Source organism: Vigna unguiculata, chromosome 8 (assembly GCF_037176805.1).
Source record: "Vigna unguiculata cultivar grain cowpea cultivar isolate G323 ecotype 2 chromosome 8, ASM3717680v1, whole genome shotgun sequence".
Taxonomy (NCBI): domain Eukaryota; kingdom Viridiplantae; phylum Streptophyta; class Magnoliopsida; order Fabales; family Fabaceae; genus Vigna; species Vigna unguiculata.
In genome coordinates, this window is record NC_140799.1 from 40,905,137 (window position 1) to 40,919,352 (window position 14,216).

Genomic DNA, 14,216 nt, shown 5'->3' on the forward strand with positions numbered 1-14,216 from the left:
ATTGTGAAGAGAGTACTTGTATTTAAAAAAGTAGCCTTTATCAATATTGAATATATATACATATATTATGTTTGGATAAATATGCAAATAATACGTAATAAACAAACAACAATTTATTCACAAAATAATAACACTGATAACAAAAAATAATATAAAACATATAATAGTTAAGTCTCTATTCTTCAATAATATGTTGCAAATGTTGATTTGCTTATGTGCGTTTGATTTAATGAGAATTGATTGAGTGGTAGGTAAAATTAAACTCGTCTCAACTTCAATCAATTGATAAAGTTCCAAAACAAAATTCTTTCAAAATTAGTCTTGCCAACGCTTGTTGAACTCACAAGAAGACTAAGAGTGAAAGCAAGAAATGTTGACATTGGTCTCCAGCTATAACACGTTTATGTGATTTTTTTTCTCCATCAATGTTTCAATACCCTGCATTTTCTTGTCTCAGACATTGGTCTTCGACGACTTAATACTAACTCTAATGGGAGAAAATATCAACCAGCCTCTAATCAATTGATTAAAACTTGTTAATCATATTACGCGGTCTATGGAATTGGCTAACAAAAGTAGGTTTACAACTCTATTTGACAAAATTTATTGAAAACGTGAAACCTTAAAACTATTACCAGAATGAAGATAGGATTTCATTCAATTTTACAACTCCTTTATCTGCAAACAACACAATACTGCCGAAATTACTGACCTAATGATTTTTAGGTGGCATACCATATAGAAATAGAGAAATTTAGAAGGAAAAGCTTTGACAATTTGATACCATGTTTTGAAGCTTGGAAAAGTATGCAATTTCATATTCATTCAGTTTCAGAAGTTCCATAGCAGCACAGAACTAAACAGGGGAGGGAGAGGGCTCATGTAACACAGGTACAATATCCTCATCAAGAGCATTAATCAAACTCACCCTTAAGCTTCTGTTATTTCAATTTCAAATACTTTTTCAACTTCTACCATGGTGTTTCGAGCGTCGTCAATTTCAGGACCTGCCTTCTCACCAGAGTCCTCCAACTCGGTCTGAAAGTGGGAAATAAAATAAAATAAAATTCCAACGTAATGAAAGGTTACATCCAATTTCAACAAACGCTTAAATTAAACATATCAAGTTGATTTTTAAATCAGAGAAGCCTCCCTGGGACAAAAAGCAAAGAGTTTTGTGCATAAATGAAAACAATTTGGTTTGTTTTGAAGCTCCAGCTTTAAATACACACAAATTGGGTTGATAAAAACAACAATAATACTTGCAGAAAATATTTATAAAAATTCAAAATAATTTAACACAGTACAGAAGTCTTTTAGTTGCAACTTTCTCTTATTTCAAATAAAGATCCGACAATCCCCAACCAGGCAATAATTCTTTAACTTCCACCTTGGGATTAAATGAGATAAAGAGGAAGTTGAAGGAATTCATTGAGAAAGTGTGCACTAGTTGAAGAGAGACACATTGACTCAGACAAGAAAAAAACAATAGGAACTAGGAAACACAAATTTGTATTGAACATAGAACTAGCAAGACCAGGAATGATAAGAAAGATACTTATATTCCTTTCCCAATCGATTTGATCAAAATACATAAATCACAAACATGCACCATCTTCCATCAGACCAATTAAGGGTGAAAACTATTAAGTTATGTTGGGAAGATACTTGGATTCCCAACAAGTTAGCAGGGTGATTTTATGATAGAGCCAAGGCATCAAATGCCGAGAATGTCAAAGTTACTTAAAATATCAATAACAGCAGAAACTGAGAGATACAGCAAGCCCAGAAACAAGAAATAAAAAGTACCAATGTCTTTTTCAAGTCTGACAGAGAGGCCTCAAGGCGCTTGCGGCAGTCAGGAATCATCATCCTAGACTCAGCCAACACATTTTCCTGTTCATATCCAAATTAGTTCAGCAAAAGTTACAATCAATTCTACAATCTTGTTTTTAGCTGAGAAAAGTAAACAACATATACGTATGATAAGTTTAAAAAAATTAAAGAATGGAAATGCAGAGTGCTTAGGGTATACCTGCTGCTTGAGATCATGAGGGTCAGCTCCCTTTTCCTTCATGTCAGCAGTTTTGGCAGCTTCTCTCTCAACTTCCTTCTCATAAGAACGCAACTCCTTCACTAATCGCTTGCAAGTGCTTGTCTTGATCTTCAGACTTTTCAAAGTAGCCATTGAATTAATCCCTACATAAACAAAAAAAAAAAAAAAAAACGAATATAAAAAGAAAAGTGTCATCAAATTTTGCTTCCAAATAAAAAATCATAACACTTTGCAATGTAATCTCATCGCGATGTTTCCCGTCTAGCATTAACCGCTTTTTTGAGCGCTTAAAATGTAAATCGAAATTCCGAATCCAAAAGACAAATGAAAGATGATCGAAGAGTAAAACGTCAAAAAGCACCAGAGATTCGCTTCAAATTATTATTGTGACTAAAGAATTATGATCGAATTAAGGATAATGAAAACGGAGCGGTGACGTTCAATTTTACCTTCTGTTTGAGTGATCTTTGCTCACTATGTTGCTCACTATGTTGTTCCTGCTAGCAGTGCCCCAGCGCAGATCCACGGTGAAGGAGGCGAAGATTCAAGAGGACCTTTCCTTTTCTCTCCCTAAAACGCATCGTTTGCTTTTACTTTCAGCACCCCCATAATTTCTATGTGCACTCCATAATTTTTAAAATAATTATTTTATTCTTCATCAAAGTTACATCTGGAATCATCTTATTTAAAAATATTCAGAAATAATTTTTTAGGAATTTCCACAATATGATTTCTTGAAAAGGATTTTCGAAACTTAATTTCTAAAATAAAATTTCTATAACAAATTTTAAAATAAAATTTCTAGAACAGGCTTTCTAAAACACGTACATTACCTTTTAAAACAAATCTTCCATAAACAAACTTTTCAGAACAAATTTTGTGAAACAATTTTTTTTTCTTAGAACGAACATATATTTTTGACCTAGAACGAGCACTCACTCTCCTTTTGCAATGGAGAATGACACACGGAGACAATGAACACAGTAACGGCAACAGCATCAGTGATAGCAGCAGCAATGGCATGGTGCAATGAGGGGGAGTTTTAGTCATTTCCCCTTAACATGGGAGTACAGTTAGTAGTATTTGAGGTGCAGGAAGAAAAAACATGCATCGTTTCATTGCTTCTTTTCTTGTTTAAGTTCTTCCTTCTCATGGGAGCCCAAACCCATGTGTCGAAGTCCAATTCTCACCATGAGGATAAATTAGCTCAAATGCTTATTTAACTGCGCTATACCGTAATTTCCGTTGAGTACATGTAGTTGACTATTATTTAAGAGTTAAATTGTCTAAATTTACGCGCGTGAGCAGGTTCAATTGGTATCAGTGCTGGATACCCAAGAAGAAAAACCAGTGCTTGAATGATCTTTAGAATTCTAACAAAGATGGGAAAGATAATTTTCTAATTCAAAAAGGGTTACGCGATGTAGGTATTGGAATTGGGATCTAATAACTAAATAATAAAGTTTAGTAAGTTAAGCGGAATTGCAAAATCGCAGAGTTTGGTTGTCAAACAAAAATCGGATCCAAATAATACTTATACTAAATCATCATACGATAGGTCATCCAAGTTAAACAAACCATATTGGAGGTCAGTAACATGTAAACAATCCATGCGTCCTTGGACAGTTTATGGTCATCCTTAAGTTAAAAAAAATGTTGAAGGCTAAAAGGAACCTAAAAAATAAAATAGAAAGGGTGACAACTTATCTACATGATACCAGACCACCATGAAACCCGATTTCTTATTGAGATGTCGGGTAAGATCCCTTGCTGCGCTGCTTCAGAGACTCGGAGAAAAAAGAGAAGGCTTCTTTTAGTTCTTCTGGAAGAGGGAGTTGAAGGGAGAGTGCCAGGGGAGGACGAGCACTGTATTGCACAGATCGTTTTTTCCAGGACATGGGAACTGCAAGTGCTGGTTGCTGCTTGTTTAGCCCTTCCATAATAAAAGAAAATGCCCCAAAAGTAAGACAGCTCTGCAAAAGAGCTTGTGGAGCACCTGCAAAACCATAGATCATAAGTCCTGATAACAAAACACAAAACAAGTACAAAAAATGAAATTTACAAGTTTATTTAGCCAAAGAGTTTTTAAATTTAGCAATGATTAGAAGGCATTCTAAGTCAGCAATTTTTTCCACTCCTTTAAGGTAATGGTATGCGGAGAGAATCCAAGATCACGTGATTATGATATCAAGAATGACTAGAAAACTTATTCAGTGTAGCCACATTGGCAAGGCCTTTTTCTTAGAAGTTTCAAAGAAGGCTCAAATTTGTTAATTTATTAGTATAAAATAAAGAAAAGATACCTGGAAAACTTAGAGCAAGTCCAGTGCAACAACCCGCTACCCCCGCATTAATGACTGCAGATAAAAAAGAGTTCACATTAGCGGTGCAAAATCACTAAAAAAAAAGAAAAACTGCCAGTTTGGAGTTAAATTTTCATACCATCATCCTTTCCTCTAAGTCTTTTCAAGATGCAAACAACCAAACTATGAACTCCAGACAAAACTGCAAATGTCTAGTAACAAAGAAAAAAAAACATTAATTACAAGCTAAATTAAAACAAACAACAAAATTATATATAATCAAGTAGCGAACTAAAACAAGCAAGGAAAATAGCACCGAGATTCCAATGCACCTTTGCATAAGACCCCGCTTCTACAAAGGATCCTTTAAAACCTTTCTTCTTAAACAATCCAGCACCTGAAACAGACCACATCAAGAATCTCTAAGCAAAATTCAGAAAAATCAACTCACAACTAGGCCATCAAAAGTCATAGTTCTCAAGATTTTTCCCCTATACGCACTTTTTAAGGATAAACACACGTTCAAAATACTCGTGCCAGTTTTTTTTTTTTTTTTTCACTCAAACCTACATTACTTAGAAAACTAAACTGATTATTTCCAAAACCTAAACATACTTGAATTTAACCTAACACCAGACACTTGCTCCTGTAAACCGAGTAAAAAACACACTCTTTCAGAGTTCCACTCAACTAAGCGTCAATCGTCTAGCCACGACAAATCATAGCTAAAACGAACCAATCGACAATACAAAAAGACATACAACACAACGAAGAAGAATTCAAGCACTATATCCGCAACACACACATACACTATCAACAGAAAGCATAAATATTCGATAAAAAGGCGAGCGAAAAAGTCAAGCTTAAAAAACGGAAATTAGTTCATAAAACGGCGGCGTGATGCGATAATACGAATAAATGATGAGAGGAGAACCGTATCCAAAGACAGAGCCCATGAGAGCGCCCCCGGCTGAGTCGGTTGCGAAGCGGAGGAGGCATACGGCAGGAGCGGCGGGGACGAGAGCGCTGGGAGGACTAGGATTGGACAGAGAATCAGAATCTTGAGGCTGAGAAGTAGCGTCAGAATCTGGCGTCGCCATAGATGAAGAAGTAGAACCTCTCTTCTTCCTTCGTTTTTCTCTTCTCGATTCTGTTGTGGGTGACTGCGAGACTGTGATGTTATCCCTTTCTAGCGCTCTACACGACGTCGTTTTCTCACCCCCTAATTCTCTTAAACATAAACCCTGTGCAATTTTTTTTTTTAAAATCACTTTATAATTAGAAGTAAATAATAAAATATTTGAACTTGTTTTCACCTGTTTCAACTATTTACTTTATGGTAAAAGTTTTCTTTTGAAAAATGTAAACAAAACGTGATGTTTTACAATTGATTTCAATTGATGGATTCAAGTATTGGTCATTTAATCATGATCTACTTACAAAATAGTTATTCAATATTTTTCTTAGTAGTAATCTATACAAATCTTAAATTAATGAACAACTGGTTTAAAAATAATTTTACATTGATTTTGTTGTATTTAACTCTGCGCATGTCTTCGGCTATTTTTATAAAAAAGAAAATCTATTTGCAAAATAATCGGTGTGTTTGAAACAACGGTTGAGATTTCCTAATAATAATAATAAAATAATAATAAACAAATCATTTAAAAATATTTATAAATGTGCCGAAAATTATTCAAATTGTTGAAAGCAATACGTCTAGAATTGAAAGCATGAGATGATCATGGTCATCAAACGATTATTTAAAATTATTTTATTGTTAATTTATGTAATATGTATCCCTTCGCTGATCATAGAAGACGTGAATAAAAGAGACTTTTTAAATGATCTTTATATTTAATGTGTTTAAACAAGATTAGATCGTTCACACACAGAGGAAATATACATAATATATTTTTTTTAAACAATAAAAACTCCTTAAAATTTTGGTTATGTATGAACTATCAAAGTATAAAAATGTTTCCCTCCCCTGTTTTAAAGGCTTTTTATTTTAGAAAGATTTTAAATTAATAACTAAACTTAATGAATTATATTCGAAGAACTCTAATTTCATATTTTATATTCAAGAATTAGTTATTTCAAATATAAAACTAATTAGCATTATATATTCTCAAACTTATATGATGTATCGTACATACATTTTCTCAGACAATTTTTTTGATACCTTTTAATGATTTGATTCGACATATTTCAGTTATATTTTACATATTAATCTGTGCAAATGAAAAATATGACTAGACAAAAATCGCTTTAAATTTCGATAAACTTGAATTAATGCCTCGATAAATGGTTGAGACAACAGTTAACGTTTTCACGTGTTAGATGTCCTTTCATGCTTGCAAGTTGTGTCTGTATTCTAGTAGACATTATTTCCATTCCTCAAATAATTCAAACATTTCATTAAAACCATTCAAATGTTGCTACTAACCTACTTTCAGTACAATCAGACAAAAGAACTGGAATTGCACACAGCTTAAAAAAAGAATGAATTTTAAAATAATACAAGAAATATAAGAATAGACTTATTGATCCAAGAAGGATCTGATGTTAATCCAAGAAATGGGGAACTAATAATGCTGTTGATAGATTGCTCCAAACTCTACTCTCCATGCCTGATCCTCACGGGAAGTTGCATTGTCTTGAACCACATCAGAATCCTCTCTAAATAGTGGCTGCAGTGCAGACTCTGGTAATTTGCTCTCTGCAAGGTACTGCTTCATGGTAATCATCTCCATCTTGTGTTTTCTTTTCAGCTTCTCCATTTGCTTTTTTAGCTTTTCATTATCTTGTTCCACTTTTGTGAAATTGTCCTGCATAAGAAATGCAAAAAGTCAAGACAAAAAATATAGAAATACCAAAATATGGAGTCCTTTCTTTTCACAGAACATTTTTGTTACAAGATGATGATTGATGATATTTTTACCTCTGCAATAGAAGCTGCATGCTCAGCTTCTCTTAGTCTGACAAGAAGTTCCCCAGCAGCATGAACAGCTTCTGCAGTTTCTTTAAGTTGAATCTTGAGATTCATGTTCTCCCTTTTTAAGAATTTTGCTTCCCTTTCTCTCTCCACCCTCAATGCAGAAAGCTCAGCAGCAAGAGATTTGGCAAAGCGAGCATGACCCTTCTTTCCAGCCTTGGCCGCTGCTCTCTTCACCTCTGCTATGCCTTCCATTATAGCATTGTGCTTTGCAACCAAATCGTTATATTTTTCTTGCAGATCAGCATAGTGTTCCACCATTCTAGCATGTCCAAGAACTGCTCTTTTTAGTGCATCGTCTAACTCTTCAGTGCACTTTTTCTCTAAACTCAGTTCCATCTCCACCCTCTCTGCTCGCTGACGGTTAGACTCGAGATCAACTCTTAGTTCATCAGTCAAACAAATCCACTCACTTTCCATTTCTGTCCATCTCTGTCTCTCTTTTTCTAGCTCATCTCCATTGTTATCTTGAGAAAATACAACACTTTTTCGCTGTTGAATGGATCTTGACATTAACGATAATGACGATCTTAGTTTGTCGGTGGACTTTCTGACTGGTGCATCGCTACATATTTGCAGCTTGCATCTTAGATTTTGAATCTCCTTGAGAAGTTCTTCCTTCTCAGCTGCATCAAAAGAGCTGTCTCCATTAGTTACTACTTCCTTAATTTCGCATTTTTCCTCTACAATATCAGGTAAATATTTGTCTAATGAAGTGCCTCTTGGAAGCTGCAAATAACATAAGAGGAGGAGCACAAGGGTGAGATAAAAACCTTCAAATGGATAGAGCTATATCGTAAATTATTGTAAATTACAAAACGAACAACTGACCGTGTCTTCATCATTCAGCAAGTTATTCTCCTCGTGTCTAGTCTGTTTGTTTCTCTCAGGATCATACACAATGATAGAAGATTTTAGTTCTTTTTCTCCTTTCAATTTCTCCACCTAGACAAACCAAAACTAATTTGTTAGTACTGTAAATTCACACTGCAAACAATAATTCATGAATGAAATTGCTCTTTATACCAATTGATTTAGTTCTTCAATTCTAGCAGCTTGCTCCTTGCAAACATTCTCTAGCTCCTTTTCTCTTGTGATCGCTTTTTCCATTATGCTCTGTGAATCCTTGAAGCAAAAACAATAATAATAAGATAAGATAAATGAGTTTTACAAGATAACTAATCGAAAAACTTTCTGGGAATTTTCTACAACACATACTTCTGAAACTTTATCTGTCACCCCATCTGGAATTTCTGCTTCAGTAGAATCCTGGTTGCATATTCTTTTACGGCAAGGTTCACAAAGCAAGGTAGCAATACTTTCATCGACAGAATATTTCTTCTGTTGCGTTATTTGATCACCAGAGTCGTCGTCCTTGTCTATTTCTGAACAAGGTCTCAAGGTTAAGTGATCAAAAGAGAAGGAAGCTGAAGATTTGTTTAATGTTGAGTTTCGCTGATGATAATCAATTATCTGCAATCCCCTCTGAAGGCTTGCGGCTAAGGATTCTGTAGGACCTGCTGGAAAAACCTTGCTTGATCGTAGTGACAACCGCATATTCTCACCCTCTTTACTTGAACCCAAATTCTCCTCTGCCACATTGTTCCAACTTCCCAGACAACTTGATGTATAAGCCATACTTTTCCTCTGGATATTTCTGATTTTTGGAGACTCGGACAACGGTGGTTCCTCAAGTATTGGAGATCGACCACATGAGCTAACTGAAATGCTATCTCTGAATGTAGATTTAATTGACCTTGAGGCATTAGCTGTGCTTTGAAAGTCATCAGCGGAAGTATACAAGGTGGTAGTTGATCCCTCACTTTCCTCAGGACAAGGCTTACACAGTGTGTCTTCAAAACATCCTTCCTCCTCTATTTCAAATTCATCACCACTGGTCATATCTGCATCACAATTTTCTGCAACAGAATAAAATTGTACACAATCTTCACTGTCAGATATCTTTTTAGGATTCCCTTCACATGAATGATACAATTCATCAATCTGCTGGCGTAACTGCCTTATGTCTTCCTCGTCCACATTCACCTCTTCATCAGTGTCTTTATCAATACAAGGTAGGAGTATAGAGCGGTTTAAGCTGACACGAAGCTGATTGAGACTGTCCCGAACATTTCGTCCTTGGAAGTATCCATTTTTAATCCCATCGGAGTAACGAACCTCAGCCTTTGCTCTAATAAGTTCTTCCTGTAACCAAACATGAGTAAATTCTTGGATGTTATATCTGCAACAACCCATTTTAAAAACTATTCAAATAAAGTCTTGGGGGAAAACAATACCTTCAGTTGCCGGATCTGATCACTTAAATCATTAACATCATCCTCCTTTATCTCATTGATAACAGGTTCATTTCTAATGGTTCTTACTCGCTGTCCAAACCTGAGTGTGCGCAAAGTTTCACCGGTATTCCTAAAATAAACACATACAATGAGTACCACTAGAAACTGTTGGGAATAGTCCAAGTGTGAGTTAAAAATCTCACATTGGATAAAATAAAGTTCCCATGACCCCAATTGTCTTAAGGTTTTGGAGTAAAAGTGGTGTCAAATGCTTTATATGTGTAAGACTAATGTCATATATAACCAAAACATATGAAACATATCCCAACAGTGGTATCATAGCCGATGGTTCGGAGTGACTGACCACATAACCATAACAACAAAGAGATCACTGAATTACTTGTTATCGGGGGAGATGGAACATATTAACGAGAGTTTGGCATTTCCACCAAGTGATTCTTGCAGTAAACGTGTTAAACAGGAAGTCCTGTTTGAAATTTCTTCTGCTTTTCCTGACAGTGTTTCTTTAGTCAGGACATCCACTAAATGCCTACAGTAATGAAACAAAATAGAGGTTACAAAAAGGAAAAATAAGGACGAGATAACTTCACCCTTTAAATAAAAAAAGAAGACCAAACCATTGCTTCAAACCAACACTATATGCCATCCAATGCACTTTGGACTCGGACTTAAAATTTGCAATAAACAGTTAAAATCACAAATAAAAAATACTAAATATCATGAGAAAAGAAAATTAAGAGAAACCATGTATGTGTGCCTGGACGGTTTTAATACATTTTGGGCTAACTGGAAAAACTAGCAACCTAAACTGCAGAGTATATGAACCAAGTGTAATATAGTCATGGCATGGAAGCTTACCCGAGCTGAGATAAGGACTTCTTTACATTTTTTATTTCCTTTAGACATTGCTTGCCTGCATCCTCAATTTTGTTTCTGTCCTGTCCAGCAAGATCAATCAGGCTAATTCTGCTAGATTTTGAACTACTGAAACCCTTTGATGATATTCCCTGCAGCACCAATCAAAGAAAGAATGATATGTGATCAATATGCATCTGTCCCAATGTTACATAAGAAAAAAATGTTAACTATCTGCAGTTAGTCATGTTAAATGCAATTATAGCGGTAATACCTTACACCAAGATTCAATGACAAAAGTGAAAATGATATGTGATCTAGAGCTCTTAGAATTTAAGCTTGTTGCTCCAACTTTTCTGCTTGAAAGTCCCTGAAGCATATAACGACCAAATTAGTAAGCTGATAAAGTACATATAGCATATACATCTAATCTTCAGCAGTATATTTGCTTTGATACTTCCCTAGAACCTACCTTAATCAAAATTTGTGTCACATCATCATAGCTAGTAACATATTCCTCAGTCAGATTCTCTATATACAAGGCATTTTTGGAATCGTCTTTCATCTGCAATAATTTGGACCAGCCATAAAAGCATGCAGCAATGAAAGGACAATGTATTAGTAAATAATGTTTAATGAGAGATTGGTGTAATACAAAAGGATGTCATATGCATGCCTCAAGGTTGCGCTGGGTGGGATCAAGTAAGTCCCCAATTTGTTCATTGTATATCTGTTTCAAACAACAGAAGAAAAACAAGATCAGTATCATATAAGCATTGGAGCCAAAATGAGAAGTTCTATAAAGAAATTACCTCAAGAAAAGAACATCGACATTGATAGTTGAATTGTTTCCCATCAGACGCCTGCTGCTCCTAAAATAGTAATTGAAAATGAAAATTAGTTAATACTCAGAAAACAATATAGAAAATATAGATTTGGTGGTTCAAGCTGGAAGTAAAACGTACTCTATCAAGCTCAGAAAACAACATTTGGAAGATCCGAGGAACAATTCCCTTGTGACTTTGAGGCGAGGGCTCCTCAAACATGGCACTTGGGGGACCCCACATTGTGTAAGTCTTTCCACTTCCAGACTAACAAAAGATTAAAGGAAAATTAGGAAAAAAAAAATGTTCAACACTTAATAGTCGATCAAGAATACCGTTATATATAGCAAACATGAAGTAGTACCTGGCCATATGACAGAATTGAAGTGTTGTAACCATCCAAAGCATTTTTAACCAAGGGAACACCCACTGACTGAAAAATATCTTCCTGAGCAAACAAAAGCAAACATAAATCACACTTATCTTCTCTTATGAGTATGAAACAACAACATGGAAGAAAAAAGTAAAAAGAATTCCTAGCTGTTTCCCTCATAAAGCAAGTCATATAAATAGTACCTAAGTGACTTAAACCTGTAAGAAAAAATTATTAAAAGAGAAAATATATTGGGTTTGGTGTTCATTTATAAAGAACTCACAAAAATAGTAAGTAAATTATCTTAATACTATCATACAAAATTAATGAACGATAAAAGAAATATATAAATCACAAATCTTTTTACCTGGTTGGTGTTCGAATCAAAAACTGAATCAAAGGTAAACTGCCTATCCCCGACACACAAGGTGTCAGAAGAAACCTTCTTAACAGTTCGATCTCCCTCTATTCCATTGTCGTTGGTAGGTCTGATTCGAACTACAACCTGTGTCAAAATTAAATTATAAGCAAACAAAAAAGCATAAATTTTTGCACTTACCCATCTTCAGACTCACAGATTAAAACTTCAACATTAAAAGCTAAGCTCAAAAAAGAGAAAAAAAAAATTGTACTTACCTTCACTGGGGGGTCTGATTCAAAGGGGGGTTTCGATTGGTGGAGGTTGTTCTGAGAAGTTGAGGTTTTTGAGAGTGATTGCTTGATTGTAGAAGGCAACGCTTGGTCATGGTTGTTCAAGATGTTGGGATCGGTGGGGGGAGTGTTCTCTGCATCTGAACTTGGGATTTTAGAGATTGAAGTGGGTTTTTGCTTGGAAGAGAATGATCTTGGAAGAAAGTTTCTGAGAGATGTGGAGGAAATGGTGCCAGAAAATCGAGTCTCTGATTTTTGCGCATTACTGAATTGCCTCATGGTTCAGGCTTTGCAGAGCAGGTAGATAAACTAGTAATGGATCTATACAGAAACGAGAGAGAAAGAGAGAAGAACAGAGAAAGAATGAGAATTTTGGATTCCAACGTTCACAAGAGTGAAGACAGGGATATGAGAAACAAGTTTTTGAATCCAGTAATGTTTAGATGACCGTTGGAAAAGGATAACTGCGACTGAAATGACCAAATCACCCTTTGTCTTTTCTGAAGGCAAATATGATTGCCTCTGAGAAAAGAAGAAAAACAAACGTTAGATTTAAATTGTGCGCGAATGTGATTTATACATGCTATTTTTGTTTCTTCTGCTCTGGTAAAACATTTCAATTATACAATTTAAGCATTAATCAAATATATATATAGAGATAAAAATAAATAAACAAAAAGATTTAATCTTACTTTTAATTTTTTACTTTATTTAAAATTAATGGTTAAATTAATTACAGTTAATTATTTCTCGAAGTTCATTAATTTTTTTTCTACAAATTTTTAATTTTTACTCTTCATTACTATGTATACGATAATTATTTATTAAGAAAATAAGTGGTAAAAAATATTATTATTTTTTTAATCAGTTGCGGAAACTCTACTCGAAAAAGCATCTCATTTATAAACAAAGAATTTTCTATGTCCACGTTCTAAAATTTCAATTTTATCTTTTAAAATATAATTATTTATTAAATTTTAAAAATTGATTGTTATTTTTATAAAATTTTGTATAAAACAGTCTATTTCTGCTTGTTCTCTTTTTTCCTATTTATTAATCGTTGTTTTCTCATCTTTTCGAATATATTTAATTTTACTTTTAATAAATATAATTTTATTTTATATATTAACTTAATAACAATATAATCATCTACTAATAAAATATATTTAAACCTTCTTTTGTGTCGTAACAAAAATAGATACTCTCTCTACATTTCGTTATTCCAATTTTATCTTTAATTATTATTTTAAAGATGAATTATTTTATAAATAGTTTATCTTTAATCATTATTCTAAAAATCTTTATTGTCTTTAGTAAATATTTTAAAAACGTATTCTTTGTGTATGTATTTATTTTTTAATTTAATATTTAACAAATATTTTAAAAAGTTATTTATGTAGTTTTTATAAATCTTAACTCAAAGTTTTATGAAAATTGAAAAGTGAGAACAATATATAAATAGATACACTTTTTATTTTTCGGTTTTACCTTAAATTATTATTTTAAAATTTTTAATTATTTTATAAATAATTTACTTTTAATCGTTGCACTAAAAACCTTTTTTTGTCTTTAATCGTTATTTTAAAAACTGTTCTTATGTACATATTTTATTTTTCTAATTTTATATTTAACAACTATCTTAAAAATTCATTATATATTATATATTGAACTGAACTGAATCGAATCGAACTGGAACATATCGGACCGAACCGGACTGGATTGAACTGAACCAAACCAAATCGAACTGAACTGAATCGGACCGAACCAAACCGGACAGGACCGAACTGAACCGAACCAAACTAAACCAAACTGGACCGAAACGAACCAAACCAAACCAA

The 14,216-nt window shown here is 33.9% G+C and overlaps 3 protein-coding genes across 4 annotated transcripts; all 3 read right to left on the reverse strand.

The window, feature by feature from the left end:
- Positions 1-788: 788 nt before the first annotated feature.
- On the reverse strand, positions 789-2,663 carry KIS (tubulin folding cofactor A (KIESEL)). The gene is made up of 4 exons (XM_028085076.2): positions 2,506-2,663; positions 2,036-2,199; positions 1,810-1,896; positions 789-1,038 (listed from the first exon to the last, which is right to left on the reverse strand). The coding sequence occupies exons 2-4, from the start codon at positions 2,186-2,188 to the stop codon at positions 931-933; spliced, it is 348 nt and encodes a 115-aa protein (XP_027940877.1). The 5' UTR covers positions 2,189-2,199; positions 2,506-2,663; the 3' UTR covers positions 789-930.
- A 913-nt stretch (positions 2,664-3,576) lies between these two features.
- Positions 3,577-5,556, reverse strand: LOC114194707 (Mitochondrial import inner membrane translocase subunit Tim17/Tim22/Tim23 family protein). The gene is made up of 5 exons (XM_028085077.2): positions 5,294-5,556; positions 4,692-4,756; positions 4,499-4,571; positions 4,360-4,413; positions 3,577-4,052 (listed from the first exon to the last, which is right to left on the reverse strand). Exons 1-5 carry the CDS (start codon positions 5,457-5,459, stop codon positions 3,799-3,801), a joined length of 612 nt encoding a protein of 203 aa, XP_027940878.1. The 5' UTR covers positions 5,460-5,556; the 3' UTR covers positions 3,577-3,798.
- Positions 5,557-6,708: 1,152 nt separating this feature from the next.
- Positions 6,709-12,968, reverse strand: LOC114195232 (kinesin-like protein KIN-12F). Of its 2 annotated transcripts, none has more exons than XM_028085629.2 (16): positions 12,364-12,968; positions 12,095-12,232; positions 11,719-11,802; positions 11,496-11,621; positions 11,343-11,402; positions 11,207-11,260; positions 11,003-11,095; positions 10,805-10,900; positions 10,534-10,682; positions 10,055-10,204; positions 9,655-9,784; positions 8,576-9,562; positions 8,384-8,473; positions 8,189-8,302; positions 7,304-8,086; positions 6,709-7,190 (listed from the first exon to the last, which is right to left on the reverse strand). In XM_028085629.2, exons 1-16 carry the CDS (start codon positions 12,655-12,657, stop codon positions 6,948-6,950), a joined length of 3,591 nt encoding a protein of 1,196 aa, XP_027941430.2. In that variant the 5' UTR covers positions 12,658-12,968; the 3' UTR covers positions 6,709-6,947. The 2 variants fall into 2 exon arrangements, with proteins under 2 accessions (XP_027941430.2, XP_027941429.2); XM_028085628.2 differs by having other exon boundaries at positions 8,384-8,482; positions 12,364-12,964.
- Positions 12,969-14,216: the final 1,248 nt, after the last annotated feature.